We start from the raw sequence: 20,752 nt of genomic DNA on the forward strand, positions 1-20,752 counted from the left end.
TTCTCAGTTTTTAAGAGTGTCTTATGGTTTGTCTCCCTCCCTCTCTAACTTTTTTTTTCCTTCCCCTCCCCCATGGTCCTTTGTTAAGTTTCTCAAAATGCAAGTCGTATCATGTCTCAAAACCCTACCCAAAACCTTCTATTGCCCATATCACTCATAGTAAAAATACCAATACTTAATGGCATGAAAGCCCTATAGGATCTGGCCTCCCCTGCCCAACTCTCTGACTTCATGTAGATTTTCTTTGACTTCTGTTGTCTTTTCGAATGGTGATTAAGTCATTTCACAGATCTACAGTTTAAGGGCAAGGGTATGTACATTGTTTATTAACAGGCATTGATCTATAGTTCGCTAATAAGGTATGGTTTACTTTTACCCCATAGTGTGTTTTCTAATGCTTGTAATAATCAAATATGGTAAAGACTGCAGTCTTCAACATGTATACCTACCAAAATTTTTCCTTTCTGCATCCTTGCTGATTTGGTTTTACCTGTAGGGACTCTACCTCCCAGAATGCTAAATAGTTCAGTTAGTCCTCTCCTTTTTATCTCCAATATGCATTCTCACTCCTTTCAGTTTTGTTTTTTTTTTTAAACAGGGTTAGCTTCTGTCTCCAAATAGCTGTAGAAACTTGGAGGGCTGCAACAAGAGCAGTGCCTGATCAATTTACTGGTTGGTACAGACCCTTGATAACTCAACTGAACAGCACATAATACAGGGAAAGTATGAAGTATAAGTCTACTTTCAGTTAGTTTCCCTTTCATGAGTTGCTCTCTAGGGAGGCCCTGGAGTGAAGCCTAGGTAAATTTTTTTCTTTAATGTAGTTCTACCTGCCTTATAATTAATGAAACTTCCTCCTAGTTTCTGTCACTCTTGTTTGTCAGTTTTTGTGGTGCCGGTATGTTTTCATCTTTTTTTCCTTGCCTGTTTAATAGCCTGTGTGTCTTGATGTGAGTTTGTCCATGGAAATATCCTGTGGATCATTTCTTTCTTTTTTTCATGTTTGTTTATTTTTGAGAGAGATTGAGAGAGAGAGAGAGAGAGAGAGAGAGAGAGAGACCACTAGTGGGGAGGGGCAGAGAGAGAGGGAGACACAGAATCCGAAGCAGGCTCTAGGCTCTGAGCTCCCAGCACAGAGCCCGACACAGGGCTCGAACTCATGAACCCTGAGATCATGACCTGAGCCAAAGTCTGATGTTTAACCGACTGAGCGACCCAGGTGCCCTGGATCATTTATTTTTTTATGGTAAATTTCATCACTTGGAATCTTGGCTTGGCCAGGAATTCGGCTTGGATAAACAATGACTTTATAGATGAAGCATTCTTTTTAAGTATAAAAATATGGAAGTGGACATACACAGTGATAATTTTTTAATTAGACAAAAATTTCACTGTTAAACAGGTATATGCATCATAAATATAGGCTTGAACCAGTTTGTATCTTGAGTTAGGCCTGAGTTTGACCAGTGTCTCTGAATTATTTACTGTATGATTTAGGAAAAGTATTTATTTTAGCTCTGATTGTTTTCATTTGTAAAATGACATTTTATTTATTTTTTTTTTAATTTTTTTTTTCAACATTTATTTTATTTTTGGGACAGAGAGAGACAGAGCATGAACGGGGGAGGGGCAGAGAGAGAGGGAGACACAGAATTGGAAACAGGCTCCAGGCTCTGAGCCATCAGCCCAGAGCCCGACGCGGGGCTCGAACTCACGGAGTGCGAGATCGTGACCTGGCTGAAGTCGGACGCTTAACCGACTGCGCCACCCAGGCGCCCCGTAAAATGACATTTTAAAATGCTTGTCTTGATTTGCAACTTTGAAATGTAAAAAATAAGATGGATTGATGGATATACATGTGATATGCAATTATACTAAAATGCTATAGACTGTGAGTGGTAGATACATGGGTTTTCACTGAACAATTATTCAACTTCTCTGTATGATGTAAAATTTTCATCATATCAGAAAAAATGCCTATCTTGCAGGCTCATTAGGTTTAGATGAGATATATGTAAGAAGTGCCTGGCATGTAGTAAGTGCTTAGTAAATAGCAGTTATTAAAAAATAAAAAGCACTTCATAGGAGATACATGTTTTGTAGCATTGATAATACAACAAGATAGTTTATGAAATTTTTAGATTTTTTTTTCTTGTTTTTTGTTTTCTTTTTCTTTTTCTGTCTCCCCTCCTCCCTTTCTCTCCTTCTCTTCTCCTTTCCTTGAGATTATAAACTGCATCCAGGGCTGAGAATCACTGGTGGGAGGAGGGCAAATAATGACAAAGTAAGTTAAGGAGAAAGGATTAGGAACTAACGAAATTTAACAGAAAAGCCTCTGTGGTATGCACAAGGGGTCTCTGCTCCTCGGTACTGTCTGGAGTTATTTATCTATTCATTAATTTCCTTTTACTGACTCAATTTTTGCTTCTATCACTTACAGCCTCAGCTTGCTCATTTGTAAAATGAAGATAGCAATACTTACTACTCAGAGTTGTCATAAGAGTTTAAGTAAGTTTAAATAATGTATATTAAGTGCTTAGCACTTAATAAATGCTTAATATTGATTGGTTTGTTGCTATAATAAAAATAAAAGCAATGAGAATATTATAATAGTGAAAGACAATTACTGAGTGAGCATCTATTCCTATTTCAGGTGTTGGTTAGGTGCTAGGAATATTGTGATAAATTTTAGAGATATGGTCTTTCCCTCAAATAGCTCACAGCATCCCAGGTGAGAAAGACCTAGAAACAAGTGTAAGAAAGTGTTCTAAATGTCAAAATAGAGAGGAGAGCATGGTATGGCTCATGGAATCCACGCCTAGCTTTGCTTTTCATTTTGGCCTTGTCCTCATTCTGCATGTGTCCAGATGTACTTCAGTATTATTGAATTTTGCTAGCAAATTATCAAGGTCTCAGACATCAAAATTATCAAAGTCTCATTAGGAAAGGGGATTGGTGCCTGTCTTTCATTGGATTTTAAGGTGGGCGTTAGTTGAGAAATAAGCACAAAGTACCATTTCTTGACTTCCTTTTCCTCCTCCAACCTAGTCAGTCAACCCATACTGAGGTTTTTTCCTGGACAAATTAGCTTAGCTTCTAATTATAGGTTAGATATTTAGCTCTTTAACATAATTACTGTTTAAAAACACTAAAAGCAAATACTTTGGCAATGAGAATTCTTTTTTGTACACACAAGATCCGACAAAATGTATCCAACTTAAATGGTTGTATTAAAGAAATTTTAAAAGAATTATATTGAGACCCAGCAAGATGGGTCTTGATGCTGGGTGCATGGTGCCTTGATGCATAAATCTAGAGGCAAAGAGTATGGATTAAGTAAAGAGAAACAAGACATAGTTACTGTGACAGCAATCTGGGATGATATTTTATAACCACATGTTAATTATTAACAGGATTATTAATGCTACTTTGTGTCCTCAGAATCATGGCTAATAGTCGGTTCATCTGTCTTTTCATATGATAGCTTCAAATCAAGTTCTCTCATAATATTTTGAGGAGTTTCAAAACTAATATATACAAATAGATGCTGGGCTATTTTTTTAGATGTCTTTCAGATTTAATTAAATGTTCCATTTTTACTTTTGTCTAAAATGACCATAATGTTGTGCATTGAAGTAATGGGAACCTGCCCTGTGTTTACCAGATTTGAGGGTTGATAAATCTGTAAAAAGTTGAATTTATTTTTTTCTTATTACCAAAGCAAAATGAATATAGATAAGCTTAACACCTTGTCATATATTCTTCCAGACCATTTTATATGCTTAAACATACATGTAATTTTAATGTAACTCTAGTATACATACTTTTATAATTTTTTCTCACTTATAAGATAACCCATATATCTGTCACTGATAAGATAACATGTAAAATACAATTATTTATTTAATGGAGCAAATAAAGGAAACAAGTGTCTAAATTTTTTGCTCTTTGCAATTATATTCTGTGTTGTGAGGAACATTCTTGTAGCTAAATCATGCTGTCTACTCTTAATTATTTCCTTTGTATACATTTTTAATTATTGGGCAAATTTCTAGAAATGTAATTGCTACATGTTTGTAAGACTTATGCATTGATTGTCAAATTACTTTTCAAAAAGGACTAACCAGTTTACAGTCCCACCAGTGGTTTATGAAAATACCTATTTTCCTGTACGCTTAGTATTTGATATCCTCTGAAAGTTTTAAATTATAAAATGTATGTAGTAACATCATAAAAAGTAGTAAGATTGGGAAAAATCACTAGAATGCTATTTCCTTGACATGGCAGTGATTATATTTGTTATAGTATTCCCGGCTTTTGACACATGTGTAAGTGGTTGTATTTACATATACAGTTTTGTTTTCTACTTTTTTTCATTCATTAGTAAGTGGTTTTCCCTGCCTTTACTTGGCTTTCACAATTCTAGTATTTATTGGCCACACAATAGTAAAATAAATATTCATATTTACCTAACTCTTCCCCTATTCCTGAACAACTAATTTGCTGCCAATTTTTATTATGTATAATAGCACAATAAAAACACAGGGGTATCTATCATTTATTGAATATTTACTATGAAACAAACTTTATACTATGTACTTTTTTCTTCCTTTGTATTATTTCCTTAGGATTTGTGTCCAGGATTCGTAATAATGGATCATGAACATTTTTATGGCACAGCCTTTCTTCTTATGTCAGTGTTTTCTTTCTTATTTCTTTCTGCCTTAAAACATTATTCGAAGCCTAAAATGTGCCAGACACTGTGGTAAGTGGTAAGAGGAACTGAGAATACAAAGATAGCAGAGTCCTTGGAGTCAGACATTAAACATATATGATAAAGAGGGACATGATAAAAGGCATTGCTGGATGACGGTCCATCGATATATTATTTGGTTGGTCATTTTGTCCATCCATTCGTCCATCCATCTATCCATTTATGCACACATGATTTTCCCTGTGAAGCATGGGAGAACTAGTTGCAGATATAATGCCCTTTTACTCCTAAATATTTCAGTATAAGAATAAGGACATTTTTTAAACCACAATACAATGACAAAATTCAAGGAATTTAATATAAATATATTATTATTACTTAAACCATTGTCCACATTAAAATTTCACCAATTGTCCAATTAATGTCCATGTAGGCAATTTTGCTCCCTTGATTTAAAATCTAATTGAAGATCATGCATTGCCTTTAGTTGTGTTGTCTCTCTTGTCTCCTTTAATCTAGAACAGTTCCTCAGCTTTTCTTTGTCTTTTATAACATTGATATTGTTTTGAAGACTAAAGATTGGTTATTTTGTAGAATGTCCTTCAATTTGAGTTTGTTTGAAATTTCCTCTTGTTCAGATTGAGATGATGCATTTTTGTCAGGAATACTATATAAGCAATGTGTTCTTTGCACATCATATCATATTAGGAGGTATGTGATGTTAGTTTGTCCCACTATTGCTGAGGTTAAATCTGATTCCTTATTTAAGATGGGGCCTGCTATATACTGTATAGTTTTCTAGTATAAAGTGACGCTTGCTATATGCTGTATGGTTTTCTAGTATAAAGTGACCCTTTTTGTTGCTTTTATAATTAATCAGTAATCTGTGGGGAGATATTCTGAATCTATGTAACTTTTACCCACCTGTTTTATCATCCATTGATGATTTTATGATTTCATCATTCCTTGTGTTTATTAGTTGCCTTGTGCTGCAAAGACTTTGTATCAGTATGAACTCGTGTATTTTTATTTTATTGAATGGGTTATATTCTGGTTACTATCATTATTTATTTTGATGTCCAAAATCGTCCCATATTTGGACAGTGGGAACCCCTTCAAGCTGACTCCTATATATTTTTGATATGTTCCCATCATTCTTTGAGCAGTTCTTTATTTTTTGGCATAACAAGATGATCCAGCTTCATCTTGTACTTTCTTTGCCCCAATGTTGGAATCGGTCATTTCTCTAGGAAACCTTCATCCCTTATTGTTTAGAAAACAAGATATGAGATAAGGTATATGTTGTTTATTTTTAAAATATTTCTTAATGTTTATTTTTGAGAGAAAGAGAGAGTGATCAGGGGAGGGGCAGAGAGAGAAGGAGACAGAGGATCCAAAGCAGGCTCTGTGCTGACAGTAGAGAACCCAATGTAGGGCTTGAACTCACGAATCGTGAGATCATTACCTGAGCCGAAGTCTGACGCTTAACTGACTGAGCCATCCAGGCACATGTTTTTTAAAGAGTACCCAAAGCGATTTTGCTGGACTATCTGGAACCTACTGTGATAGAAGCTTCTTATATAAAGGAGTTCCATCCATAGAATGGACAGGACTGAGGAGGAGTTGAAATATAGACTAGGAAGATGAAGGAACATGAGTAGAGTCACAGCATATGGAAGAGCCCAACTCATTCAAAGGAGCTACAGTTCAGTGTGGCTTCAAGTAGAGGAGTCTAGAGAATGTGGCAGGGACCAGTTCACTGAGGACTTTGGCATCCAAAGGAACTTAACCTTATTTATAGGGAACCATCATAGAGGGTTTAAACTTGGTAGGGCAGATATCAGTTTTGGTAGATTTGCGTTTTAAGGTCACTGGGCTATCACCAGTGGCAGTACATAGGATGGATTAGATAAATGTTTAAAATTTTTTTTCCAACATGGTTGGCATTTTCCTTCTTAGAGGGCTTAAGCTTTTCTCCTAGAAGCCAGTATTGCAGCTGCTGATACTAACACCTCAAAGGGATAGTTGTCAGCAGTTTAGTGTAAAGAGAGTGAGAAAGAGCCAGAACATGCAATAAGTGAAAGTTTGATTCATTTATTCATCTATTTGTGAAATGGCAGCAACTCTCCCTTTTAGTACTGGTTTTCCCATCAGGCCTGGAAGCTGAGTGTTGATGTTCTCCATTGAAAAATAACACAAACAAAGGTATATAAAAGAATGCTATCTTTAAAATCTTAATGAATATGAATACTGCTACATTTTATTTTTCTTTGTCTTTGGTAATAACATCAAACATTCCATAATGTGGACATTCTACCTAGTTTGTGAGTTAACTAAAATATGAAATGTAAAAACCATGTTTTTTGAAATAATAGCAGATTGCATTTTTAGCTTGAAGCCTGCTGTTATAACAAGTTTTATTTCTGTACTATTTACAGCCTATATCCCAGGCAGTTGGAGTTGAACAACAAGCAACTCTTCTAAAACCAGATTTAGTTAGAAGGTGAGTATCTTCAAATTAATACCATGAAAACAATGAGTATTTTGAAGTATTTGCACTCAATAGGTGTGTAGAGTATCTTGATTCAAGAAGCTTCTGTGTTCTTATATTTGTATGTTCAGTAAAAATAGTAGGTATTATTTTTACTTTTTTATGTTAATGATCATATGGATTGTTAATTTAGTGACTGTGTTTTCTTGTTCTCATTATTATAATATTCTGTTCTTAAGAAAAGCTTATAAGGGTTAAAAAAAAAAGAAAAATGGAATAGTATAATATAGAGTAAAATTCCAGCTAATCTAAAGAAATAAATTACAACCAGGTATATAATTGTGTTATTATTTGGTAGTTGTAAATTAATATTTTCTCTATATTGTTCAGATTAGATAATTTTTATTGATCTCGCTTCAGGTTCACTGATTTTTTTCCTTTGTCCTATTCATTCTGCTATTGTGCTAATTCAATGAGGTTTTTATTTCTATGATTGTACTTTTGTTCCAGTTTTATGGAGAAATAGTGGGCATACCTGACTGTATAAGTTTAAGGGATACACCATGCTGGTTTAATTTACATTTACGTTATGAAATGGTTACCGTAGTAGGTTCAAATAACATCCATCTCATATAAATACAATAAAAAGAAAAAAAGAAAGAAGGGCAAAAATTTTCTCATTGTGGTGAGAACTCACAGGATTTCCTTTCTTAACCGCTTTTCTATATATCACACAACAGTGTTAACGATAGTCATCATGTTGTACATTACACCCCCAGTACTTATTTATTTTATAACTGGACATTTGTACCTTTTGACTACCAACTTCCAATTTCCCCTCCCCTCACCCTCTGCCTCTGGAAACCTCTGATCTCTTTTTCTGTGAATTTATGTGGATTTTTTTTGTTGTATTTTGGTTTTTGGTTATTTTTAGATTCCACTTATGAGATTATATAGCATTTATCTCTCTCTCTGACTTATTTCACTTAGCTTAATGCCTTCAGAGTCCATTGATGTTGTTGCAAATGGTAGGATTTCCCCTTTTTATGGCTGAATAATATTCTTGTGTGTGTGGGGGGGGGGTGTGTGTGTGTACACCACAATTTCTTTATATATTCATCCATCTGGACAGTTAGGTTGTTTCCATGTTCTGTGTCTTGGCTATTGTAAATAATGCTATGAACACAGGGGTGCAGATTATCTTTTGGAGTTAGTGTTTTTGTTTTTGGGGGATATATTCCCCAAAGTCAAATTGCTGAATCATATACTAGTTCCATTTTTTAAAATTTTTTGATGATCTTCCATACTGTTTTTCATAGTGGCTGTACCAGTTTACAACCCCACTAACTGCACAACAGTTCTCTTTTCTCCACATCCTTGCCAGCATTTTTTATCTTGTCTTTTTGATGATGGCTGTTCTAACAGGTGTAAGGCAATATTTCTAGAGCTCACTTTGCCCACACCCAGGCAAGTAGCTGAATCACAGCACCACCCATTGTGGAAAGTGTTTTCCAGCCCCATTGGAACAGAAGGTCTAGCAACAACTTCTGGAAGCTGTGGGGCCCTGTGGCACTTGAGCCAAGAGGCGAGTGGGAAAAGTTGATTGCCCCCAGAATAAAGCCAGTACTGAGTGTAAAACATTCCTGTGCTATGCATGGGAAAGGGGATTGATTCATAGCCAAGGCTGAGGGTAGTTCCCAGTCCCTCCCAACCAGAGAATCTGTTTGGGAAGTTGATAGTAGCCTGGAGGGGCCTCTCTTCCTCCCACCCAGGCAAGGGAACTAAAACATAGCCCCACCATCTGTGGAAAGTCTTCTGACCCCATCTGACCAGAAGGGTGGCAACAACTACTAGGAACTATATGGTCCAGCAGCAGTTGAGCCAAGAGGCAGGCAAATAGAGCCAATAGTTTGCAGAACACGGCCAAGAGCTCTGTTTGTTCAGGGAACTTGGGGTGTGGGTAGGCTTGTGAGTTAGAACAAAGAGTTTTATCAACTTTAGAGCTGCTTCTTCCCCTGTGTCCAGGCAGAGAATCTGATCTGTACCCCTACTCATTGTTGAATAAAGTCTTCAGCCTGTCCCACCAGAGAACCTAACTAGAGCACATCAGTAGCTGCATAGGCCATTCAACAGCCCTATGGCATTTAAACAGGGAACATAGCCTCTGGCTTCCCCTCTCTGCAGAGCAAAATTGGTGGCCTTGCCTGACCAGGGAATTCAGTGCACACTCTGGCTGGATTTGAGTCCCTAAACAATGAGCTACACAGACCACAGTTCCCATCCTGCTGCCCTGCCAGGTCAGGCGTGCTAATTCAGATCTGCAGTCCTGACCATCTAGTAAACCTGACCATAGAATCCAGGAAACTATGGAGCCCATCCTGCAACCTCACTTGGATAGGGAACCAAGCCAAAAGTCTGATCCAACTGTTTTCAGCCATTGGCATACCTCCCTTCCCTGTCCTCAGAACTCAAACAGTTGCCTTCCCCAAAATGGACCATAATAGCAGGCCCCCTGCACAAAGACATTACTAGCAGACATATCCAAACAGAGCTGACTGGTGAAGAACTGCCTCTGCCAAAGGAAACCTGTGAACTCTGGAAGAGGAGCCCAATTACTCAATTGTGCAGATACCAATGTAAGGAATTAAGGATTACAAAAATCAGGTAAATATGAAACAACTAAGGAAAACTAATAAACCTTCAATAACTGACACTAAGTAAATGGAGATCATTTAAAAAATTTTTTTTAACGTTTATTCATTTTTGAGAGACAGAGAGAACAGAGCTTAAATGAGGGAGGGGCAGAGACAGAGGGAGACAGAATCCAAAGCAGGTTCCAGGCTCTGAGCTGTCAGCACAGAGCCTGACACGGGGCTTGAACTCACTGACCATGAGATTATGACCTGAGCCGAAGTTGGATACTCAACTGACTGAGCCACCCAAGCACCCCAGGAAATGGAGATCTTTAAACTGACAAAGAATTCACAATTTAAGGAAATTTCAGGAACTGTAAGAAAACACGGACCAGACAACTAAATAAAATTAGGGGAAAAAATCCATGAACAGAGTGAGAAGTTTGACAAGGAAATAGTAACCATCAAAAAAAAAAAAATACAGGGGTGCCTGGGTGGCTCAGTTGGTTGAGTGACTGACTTCAGCTCACAGTTTGTGAGTTTGAGCCCTGCATCGGGCTCTGTGCTGACAGCTCAGACCCTGGAGCCTGCTTCGGGTCTGTGTCTCCATCTCTCTCGGACCCTCCCCTGCTCTCTCTCTCTCTCTCTCTCTCAAAAATAAATAAACATTAAAAATTTTTTTTAAAAAAAATCCAGAAATCCTAGTGGTGAAAAATACAATGTAACTGAAGAATTCCACAGAGAGTTTCTAAAGTAAACTAAACCACACAGAAGAAAGAATTAGTGACTTGTAAATAAGACATTAGAAATTAAGCAGAGTAGCAAAAATTAAAAAAGAGTGAAGCAGAGTGAAGAAAGCCGATGGAAGTTAGAGGACAAAAAGAAAAGAAACAATATTTGCATTAAGGGGGTTGCCTGGATGTGTCGGTAGATTTAGCATCAGACTCTTGATTTCGGCGCAGGTCATGATCTTGTGGTTCGTGAGTTCAAGCCCCACTGGCATTATCCAGATACCCAAACCAGAAGAGAATACTACTAGAAATTAAAATGATAAGCCTATTCCCTGATTAATAATAGATGTAAAAACTCTCAGTAATATACTAGCATACTGAGTTCAACAGCACATTAAAAGGATCATATACTATAATCAAGTGAGATGTATCTCTGGGATGCAAGGATGGTTCAACAAATGCAAATCAATCAATGATTGGATTGAAAGAAATTAATCATATGATCATATTAATAGAATGAAAGAGAAGAATCATATGATCATCTCAGTAGATACAGAAAACTCATCTGACATAAATAATCATAGTAAAAACTCTTAAGAAATTAGACCTAGAAGGAACACATCTCAATATAATAAAGGCCATGTAAGACAAATCCACAGCTAACATCTTACTTAGTGATGAAAGGTTGAAAGCTTTTCTTCTAATATTAGGAACAAGACAAGGGTACCCATTCTTACCACTCTTATTCAACAATACACTAAAAGTCCTAGCTAGAGAAATCAGGCAAAGAAAGAGATAAAAGGTATCAATCCCATTTACAGTAGCATCCAAAACAACAAAGTACTTAAGTGTTAAATTTAAAGAGGGGGGAGATTTCTACTCTGAAAACTACAAGACATGGGTGAAAGAAATCAAAGAAATCACAAGTAAATAAAAAGGTCTTCTGTGTTTATGGCTTAGCAGAGTGAGTATTGTTAAAATGTCAGTACTACTGAAAGCCATTTATAGATTCAATGCAATCCCTGTAAAGATTCCAGTGGCATTTATCATAGAGGAAGAAAAATCACTCCTAAAATATATATGGAAGCAGAAAAGACCCTAAATAGCCAAATAAATCCTAAGAAAGAAAAAACAAAGCAGGAGGCATCACACTTCGTGATTTCAAGCTATACTATAAAGTTGTAGTCATCAAAACAGTATCATACTGACATAAAAGCAGACAAATAGACCAATGGAGCACAATCAGGAGCCCAGAAATAAACCCAAGCATATACAGGTCAACTATTATGTCACAAGGGAGCCAAGAATACTCAATGGAGAAAAGAAATGGGGCTGGGGTAATTGGATATACACAGGTAAAAGAATGAAACTGGATCCATATCTTATACCACTCACAAAAGTTAACTTGAAATGGATTAAAGACTTAAATGTAAGACGTGAAGCCATGAAACTCCTAGAAGAAAACACAGGAATAAAGCTCCTAGACATGGGTCTTGGTAGTGATTTTCTGGATATGACACCTAAAACATGAGCAACAAAATAAAAAATAAACAAGTGGGACTACATAAACTAAAAGACTTCACAACAAAAGAAACCATCAACAAAGTTAAAAGAATACCTATGGAATGGGAAAAATATTTGTAAACTATATATCTGATAATGGGTTAATATCCAGAATATATAAAGAACTCCTACAACTCACTAACAATAAAATCAATAACCCAATTAAAAAGTGCACAAAGGACCTGAATAGACATTTCTCTAAACAAGATATACAACAGGCCAACAAGTATATGAAAAGATGTTCAACATCACTAGTCACTAGGGTAATGCACATAAAACCACAATGATATCTTACTAGTCAGAATATATCCCCGACTTGGTTCTACAGATGAGCAAAACCATTGTTTGGGATTACTGCTTGAGCACTGCAAGTATGAATTTGGTCTGCCAAGATCCGTGTGCTGGCCTTTGAAAGCCCCTCCCTCTTTCCCTGTCACACTTGGATTCCCAGTGGTGGAGCCCTGCAGATTCCCCTGCAATACCTGTGGTGCAAGATCAAAATAGAGGCTCTGATAAAGCAACCCACAATGCTGAGGGAGGGCTTGTTTTCCCCCCAGGTTCTGTTTTCCCACTGGATGTGCTGGAGGCTCGGGAGAGAACTCTTCACATGTGCTGGTCTCGGGGAGGTGCAACATGACCAATGTATAGCCACTTCTCTTACCCTTTTAATCCAGTCTGATGTGGTCTCTGTGGTGCAGAAGGTTGCCTCAGCTTCACCCCCTTGTTCTAGGATTCTTTCAGTGGTATATTGTTCTTGAATAGTTATTAGTTGCTTTTGTGAGCCAAGTCGGAAACAACCTATGTTGCCATCTAGGTGATGTCACTTCCTTTGTGCTTTATTTTTAGGAATTCCACTTAACTCTTTTAATATCTTCTATTTTTCTATTAAAAAAATTTTTAATGTTTGTTTATTTTTGGGAGATAGAGAATGAGCAGGGGAGGGGCAGAGAGAGAAGGGGACAGAGGATCCAAAGCGGGCTCTGCGCTGACAGCCTGATGCGGGGCTCTAACTCACAAACTGTGAGATCATGACCTGAGCAGAAGATGGACACTTAACCGACTGAGCCACCCAGGCGCCCCAATATCTTCTATTTTTCTGTGAGATTTTCTGTTTCTCCACTTGCTTCAAGGTTATTTGTAATTGTTCATTGAAGCATTTTGGTGATGGCTGCTTTAAAATCCCTGGCAGATAATTCCAATATCTAATTCAGCCTGTTGTTGGCATCTCTTGATTGTATTTTTACATTCAGATTATGATTTTCCTGGCTTTTGGTATGACAAGGAATTTTCATTTGTCTTCTGGACATTTTGGATATATTTTGGGAGACTCTGGATCCTATTTAAATACATTATTCTATTTTAGCAGGCAATTACCCTATTTAGATGCATTGGTCCTGGTCTACTTTTGTGGGCTGTGGTTCTAATGACAATTTAGTTTTCAGAGTCCTTGTAGTACTAGTTAGGTCTGCTTGGTTCATCTGACAGCACTGGGCCCCACTGCTGCTGACCTGGGCCAGAACTCCAGGCCACATGCTACTAGTGGAACTCCCACCAGTGTTACCAGGGGAGGAAAAAGCCCACCTGAACTGCCTTCTGCTCGGTTGGGGGTCAGGATATTACTGGGCTTGTGCTGCCTTTGCCTTTGAGCCTTTTGCCTTTGAGTCAGGAGATGCTGAGCCTGGACTGTGTTGTCACTGGACTGTGTTGTCACTGGGTGGGGAATTGGGAGATGCCAAACTGATTTGTTTTTCCACAAGTCCTGGGAGTCCCTAGTTAGTCCACCTTCAAATTTTCATCCTTCAGTACCCAACTGATTGTGCACTCTATTATTTCCACATTATTTAGTTATACTTAAGAGGAAGAACAGAGAGAATTTAATTTCTGCCATCTTGTCCCAAAACCTCACCTGGTGTTTTAAGATTACTTTGAAATATGAATGATATAGCCCCATTGACTAGAATTATGTCCCTTTTATCTTTTTTTTTAAATTAATGTTTATTTTTGAGAGAGAGAGAGAGTGACAGAGTGCAAGTGGAGGAGGGGCAGAGAGAGAGAGAGACACAGAATCCGAAGCAGGCTCCAGGCTCTGAGCTGTCAGCACAGAGCCTGACACGGGGCTTGAACTCATAAACTGTGAGATTGTGACCTGATCCAAAGTCTGACACTCAACTGACTGAGCCACCCAGGCACCCCTCCCTTTTATCCTTTGAAGGTGTAATTTGTTACTGTTATTTCTTTGTATATTAAAAAACTAAGAGCAGTATTAACGTATCTTCCTCTACCACTCGTGTTTATGCAAATGTTTTTCACGTGGACATAGGAAAAATTTTAGGAGTTTTATATTTTCTTTTGTATCTTTATATGAATATATCATAAGTAGCTTCTAAGAGAAAGTACCTAAAAATTAATTCAAAAGATATGTTTTTGCTGCTAACAGATCTTCTCATTTAATTTTCAAACGTCTTTATTGGAATTTTTCTATTTATTGAAATATCTTCAAACTTATTAAAGAAAATGCTGAAACATGCCCTGACACAAATAAACTGAAAGCTGCCCTTTCATATTGATGTGAGCCTGCAAAATATAACTGGTTAGAATTAATCACATTGAACCATTTGACATCATTCATTTTTATTTTTTTTACTAGAATTGTAGTGTTTTATTATGTACTTGTTTTATTGAGGTATAACTGACATACAAACTTATATTAGTTTCAAGTATACAACATAATGATTTGATATTTGTATATATTGCAAAATGATCACCACAGTAAGTGTAGTGAACATCTATCACCATACAGAGTAACAGAATTTCTTTTCTTATGATGAGAACTTTAATCTGTTAGCAACTTTGAAATATATAATACAATATTAATAACTGTAGTCACCATGATGTACATGACATCCCAGGAATTACTTATTTTATAACTGGAAGTTTATATCTTTTGACTACCTTCACCCATTCTGCCCAACCCAATTTCGCATGTCTGACAACCTCTGGCAATGATTAATCTTTAATCTGTTCTGTATATATGAGTCTGCTTGGTTTTTTTTCTTTTAATTCCACATATAACTAAGATCATATGATATTTGTCTTTCTCTTTCTGACTTATTTCACTTAGCATGAGAAATATAGTGAGGAAAATAGTGTCCTCAGGGTCCATTTATGTTGTTACAAATAGCAAGACTCCATACATTTTTATGGCCAAATAGTATTCCTGTGTGTGTGTGTGTGTGTGTGTGTGTGTGTGTGTACGTACACACATGGGTATGTGTAAACATGTATATACCATATTTCCCTTTTTCATTTAAATATGTGTTTTTTTCATTTTTTTAACATTCAACGTTTTATTAGTTTCAGTTGTACAACATAGTGATTCAACAACTTCAAACGACTCACAGTGCTCATTATGACAAATGTACTCCTTAATCCCCATTACCTATTTAACCCATTCCCCTCACCCTCTTCCACTCTGGTGATACTCACTTTGTTCTTTATAATTAGGAGTCTGTTTCTTCATTTGTCTCTCTCTCCTCTCTAAATTTTTTTCCCTTTGCTCATTTGTTTTTCTTCAGTTCCACATATGAGTGGAATTATATGGTATTTGTCTTTCTCTAACTTATTTTGCATAGCATTATACTCTCTGGCTCCACCATGTCATTGCAAATAGCATGATTTCATTCATTTTTATGGCTGAATAGTACTCCATTGTATATATATACACCACCTCTTTTTTATCCTTTCATCAATCAATGGACACTTGGACTGCTTCCATAATTTGGCTATTATAAATAATACTGCAATAAACATTAGTATGCATGTATCCCTTTGAATTAGTGTTTTTGTATTCCTTGGGTAAATCCCCATTTAATGTAATTGCTGGATCATAGGGTAGTTCTATTTTTAACTTTTTGAGGAACCTCCATAATGTTTTCCACAGTGGCTGCAACAGTTTTTATTCTCACCAAAAGTGCAGTAGGGTTCCTTTTTCTCCACATCCTCACCAACACTTGTTGATTCTTCTGTTGTTGATTTTAAGCATTCTGGCAGGTGTGAGATATCTTATTGTAACTTTGGTAACATTTCTCTGATGATAAGTGATATTGAACATCTCTTCATATGTCTGTCGTCCATCTGAATGTCTTCTTTGGAGAAATGTTTGGTCATTCCTTCTGCCCATTTTTAAATTGCAATTATTTGTCTTTGTGGTGTAGAGTTTTGTAAGTTCTTTATATATTTTTAGTACTAACCCTTTATTGAATATGTCATTTGCAAATGCCTTATCCCATTCAGTAGGTTGTCTATCGGTTTTGTTGACTATTTCCTTGGCTATGCAGAAGCTTTTCATTTTGATGTAGTTCTAATAGTTCATTTTTACTTTTGTTTCTGTTGCCTCAGGAGACATCCTAGAAAGAAGTCGCTACAGCCTGTGTCAAAGAACATACTGCCTGTGATCTTTTCTAGGATTTTTATGGTTTCATGTCTCATGTTTAGGTCTTTAATTCATTTTGAATTTATTCTTACATATGGTGTAAGAAAGTGATCCAGTTTCATTGTTTTGCATGTTGTCCAGTTTTCCCAACACCATTTGTTGAAGAGACATTCTTTTCCCATTGGACATTCTTCCCTGCTTTGCCGAAGATTCATTGACCTATAGTTGTGGGTTGTTTCTGGAATTCTGTTCTGTCCTATTGATCTATGTGTCTATTTTTGTACTGTTTTGATTACTACAGGTTTGTAATATAACTTGAAGTCTGGAATTGTGATGCCTCCAGCTTTACTTTTCTTTTTCAACATTTCTTTGGCTTTTCAGGGTCTTTTGTGGTTTCATACAAATTTTAGGATCATTTATTCTGGTTCTGTGAAAAAGCATGTTGGTATTTTGTTAGGTATTGCAATGAATATGTAGATTACTTTGGGCAGTATAGACATTTTAACAATATTTATTCTTCTAATTCCTCAGCATGGAATGTCTTTCCATTTCATTGTGTCATCTTGGATTTCTTTCATCAGTGTTTTATAGTTTTCAGAGTACAGATCTTTCACCTTTTTGGTTAGGTTTATTCCTAAGTATTTTATTATTTTTGGTACAATTGTAAATGGGATTGCTTTCTTAATTTCTCTTTCTGCTGTTACATTATTGGTGTACAGAAATGCAACAGATTTCTGTATATTGATTTTGTATCCTGTGACCTTACTGCATTTCTTCATCAGTTACAGTAGTTTTGTGGTGGAGTCTTTTGGGTTTTCTATATTTTGTATCATGTCATCTGCAATAGTGAAAGTTTTACTTCTTCCTATCAATTTGGATGCCTTTTTATTTTGTTGTTGTTGTTGTCTGATTTCTGTGGCTAAGACTTCCAGTACTATGTTGAATAAAAGTGGTAAGAGTATACATCTTTGTCTTGTTTCTGACCTTAGAGGAAAATCTCAGTTCTAACCCGTTAAGTATGATGTTGCCTGTGGGATTTATGTAGATGGCCTCTATTATGTTGAGATATGTTTCCTCTAAACCTATTTTGTTGAGGGTTTTTGTCAAGAATTGATGTTGTACTTTGTCAAATGCTTTTTTTCTGCATCTATTAAAATGATCATATGGTTATTATCTTTTCTCTTATTGACATGATGTAATACATTGAGTGATTTGCCAATATTGAGTCACTCTTGAAACCCTGGAATAAGTCCCACTTGATTGTGGTGGATGATGTTTTTAATGTATTGTTGGATTCAGTGTGCTAGTATTTTGTTGAGGACTTTTGCATGTATATTCAGCAGGAATAAGGGATATTGGCCTGTGGTTCTCTTTTCTATGGTGTCTTTATCTGGTTTGGGTATCAGGGTAATGCTGGCTTCATAGAATGAATTTGGAAGTTTTATTTCCTTTGCTATTTTTTGGCATAGTTTGTGAAGAGTAAGTATTAACTCTTCTTTAAATGTTTGGTAGAATTTGCCTGTGAAGCCATCTGGTCCTGGACGTTTGTTTGTTGGGAGTTTTTTGATTACTGATTCCATTCCTTTGCTGGTTATCCATCTGCTAAGATTTTCTATTTCTCCATGTTTCAATTTGGAGAGTTTATATGTTTCTATGAATTTATCCATGTTTTCTAGATTGTCCAGTTTGATGGCATATAGATTTTCATAATACACTCTTATAATTGTTCATATTTCTATAGTGTTGGCTGTTATTTATCCTCCCTTATTTGTGATTTTGTCTATTTGGGTCCTTTCTCCTTTTTTTTTTTTTGGTAAGTCTAACTAGAGGTCTACCAATTTTATTAATTTTTTTCAAAGAACCAGTTCCTGATTTCATTGATTTGTTCTATTGTTTCTTTAGTTTCTATATCACTTATTTCTGCTCTAATATTTATTATTTCATTCCTTCTACTGGTTTTAGGTTTTGTTTGTTGTACTTTTTCTGTCAGAAACTGAGTGTAAGGTTAGGTGATTTATTTGAGTTTTGTTTTTTTTTTTTTTGCTTCTTGAAGTAGGCCTGAATTGCCTTGAACTTCCCTCTTAGAACTGCTTTTGCTCCATCCCAGAGGTTTTGGAACCTTGTGTTTTCATTTTCATTTGTTTCCATGTGCTATTATTTCTTCCTTGATTTCCTGGTTGAGCCATTCATTGTTTTGTAGCATGTTATTTAACCTGCATGTATTTATGATCTTTACAGATTTTTTTCCTGTGGTTGACTTCTAGTTTTGTAGCATTGTGGCCTGAAAATATGCATGGTATGACTTAAATCTTCTTCAATTTCGTGAGACTTGTTTTGAGATCTAATGTGTGATCTATTCTGGAGAATGTTTCATGTGCACTTTAAAAGAACATGTATTCTGCTGTTTGGGATAGAATGTTCTGAATGTATCTGTTAAATCCAGCTGTTCCAGTGTGGCATTCAAAACCATTGTTTTCTTGTTGATGTTTTGTTTAAATGATCTGTCCACTGATGTAAGTTGGGTGTTAAAGTACCCAACTATTATTGTATTATTATTGATTTTTATGTTTGTTATTAACTGTTTTATGTCTTTTGTTGCTCGTAAGATGGGTGTCCTAGTTATTAAGAATTGTTACAACTTCTTGTTGGATATCCCCTTTATGATTATATAGTGTCCTTCTTTGTTTCTTGTTACTGTCTTTGTTTTAAAGTCTATTTTCTTTGATATAAGTATTGCTCCTCATCTTTCTGTTGACATCCATTTTTATGATAGACATTTCTCCACCCCCTCATTTTCATTCTGCTTGTGTCTTTAGGTCTAAAATGGGTCTCTTATAAGCCACATATAGATTTGTCTTGCTTTCTTTCCATTCTGTCCTCCAATGTCTTTTAGTATATGTGCTGCCGATGTCTTTTGATTGGAGCATTTAGTCCATTTATATTCAAAGTAATTATTGATAATGTATTCTCATTTTATTATTTGTTTTGTGGTTTCTGAAGATTTTCTCTGATCATTTTCTCTGATCATTGATGATTTTCCTTATTGATATATTTGGATTTTTTCTCTTTGTTCTTTACATACTTATTAATGATTTTTGATACATGGTTAACATTAGGTTTGTATATAACCTCTTAAGCATATAGCTGTCTATATTAATTTTATCATCATTTAAAATTAGAACCATTCTTTACTTCTGCCCACATTTTAGGTATATTTTATCATATTTCCCGTATTTACATATTTGACACATTTTCCTTTTATTTTGTGAATGCCTTGTCTGATTTTTGACAGAAATATTATTTTTTACTCCTTTTGTTTCCTACTTTTATACTGTCACTTTTGGTCTCTCCTTTCCACTCAAAGAGTCCCCTTAAATATTTCTTACAGGGTTGGTTTTTTGGTCATGAACTCCTTTAGTTTTTATTTGCCTAGGAAGCTCTTTATCTCTCCTTCTATTCTGATTGATAGCCTTGCTGAATAGAGTATTCTTAGCTACAGATTTTTCCCATTCAGCAGTTTGAATATATAAGGCTACTCACTTTTGGCTTGCAAAGTTTCTGCTGAAAAATCCCCTGCTAGCCTTTTTGGGTTTCTAACCTTTTGGGTATCTTCTTTTGCCTTGCTACTTTAAAATTTTTTTCTTTATCACTATATTTTGCCAGTTTAGTTACAATATATCTTGGTGTTGACCTCCTTTTGTTAATTTTGATGGGAGTTCCCTGTGCCTCCTGGATCTGGATGTCTGTTACCTTCCCCAGATCAGGGAAGTTTTCAGCTATTATTTTTTCAAGTAAATTTTGTACCCTCTTTTGTCTTCCTTCTTCTAGGACTCCTATAATATGAATATTATTACATTTGGTGGAGTCACTGTGTTCCCTAAGTCTGTTTTCATTTTTCATAGTTCTTTTCTCTCTTGTTCAACTTGATTACTTTCCATTATTCTGTCTTCTAGGTCACTGAGTTGTTCCTCTGCTTCTTCCATCCTGCTGTTCATTCCATCTAGCATGCTTCTCATTTGGTTTATTGAGCCCTTTATCAATGCTATTTTATTCCTTATCTCTGTGTTAAGGGTCTCACTGATGTCTTCCACTCTTTTCTCAAGTCCAGTGAGTATCTTTGTGATCATTACTTTAAATTCTCTATTGGGCATGTTACTTATTTCTGTTTTGCTTAGATCTCTGGCCATG

General features: G+C 36.0%; 1 protein-coding gene across 5 annotated transcripts in view; it reads left to right on the forward strand.

The window, feature by feature from the left end:
* The window catches only part of WNK3 (WNK lysine deficient protein kinase 3), a 205,089-nt gene that overhangs the window by 116,783 nt on the left and 67,554 nt on the right, over window positions 1–20,752 (forward strand). For all 5 annotated transcript variants that reach the window (XM_040466921.1, XM_040466923.1, XM_040466920.1 and 2 more), the window contains exon 11: window positions 7,153–7,217. In XM_040466921.1, coding sequence (XP_040322855.1) covers window positions 7,153–7,217 — 65 coding nt within the window. The remainder of the gene's footprint in view (window positions 1–7,152; window positions 7,218–20,752) is intronic.

Source organism: Herpailurus yagouaroundi, unplaced genomic scaffold, assembly GCF_014898765.1.
Source record: "Herpailurus yagouaroundi ecotype Mexico unplaced genomic scaffold, PumYag 67005, whole genome shotgun sequence".
Lineage (NCBI taxonomy): Eukaryota > Metazoa > Chordata > Mammalia > Carnivora > Felidae > Herpailurus > Herpailurus yagouaroundi.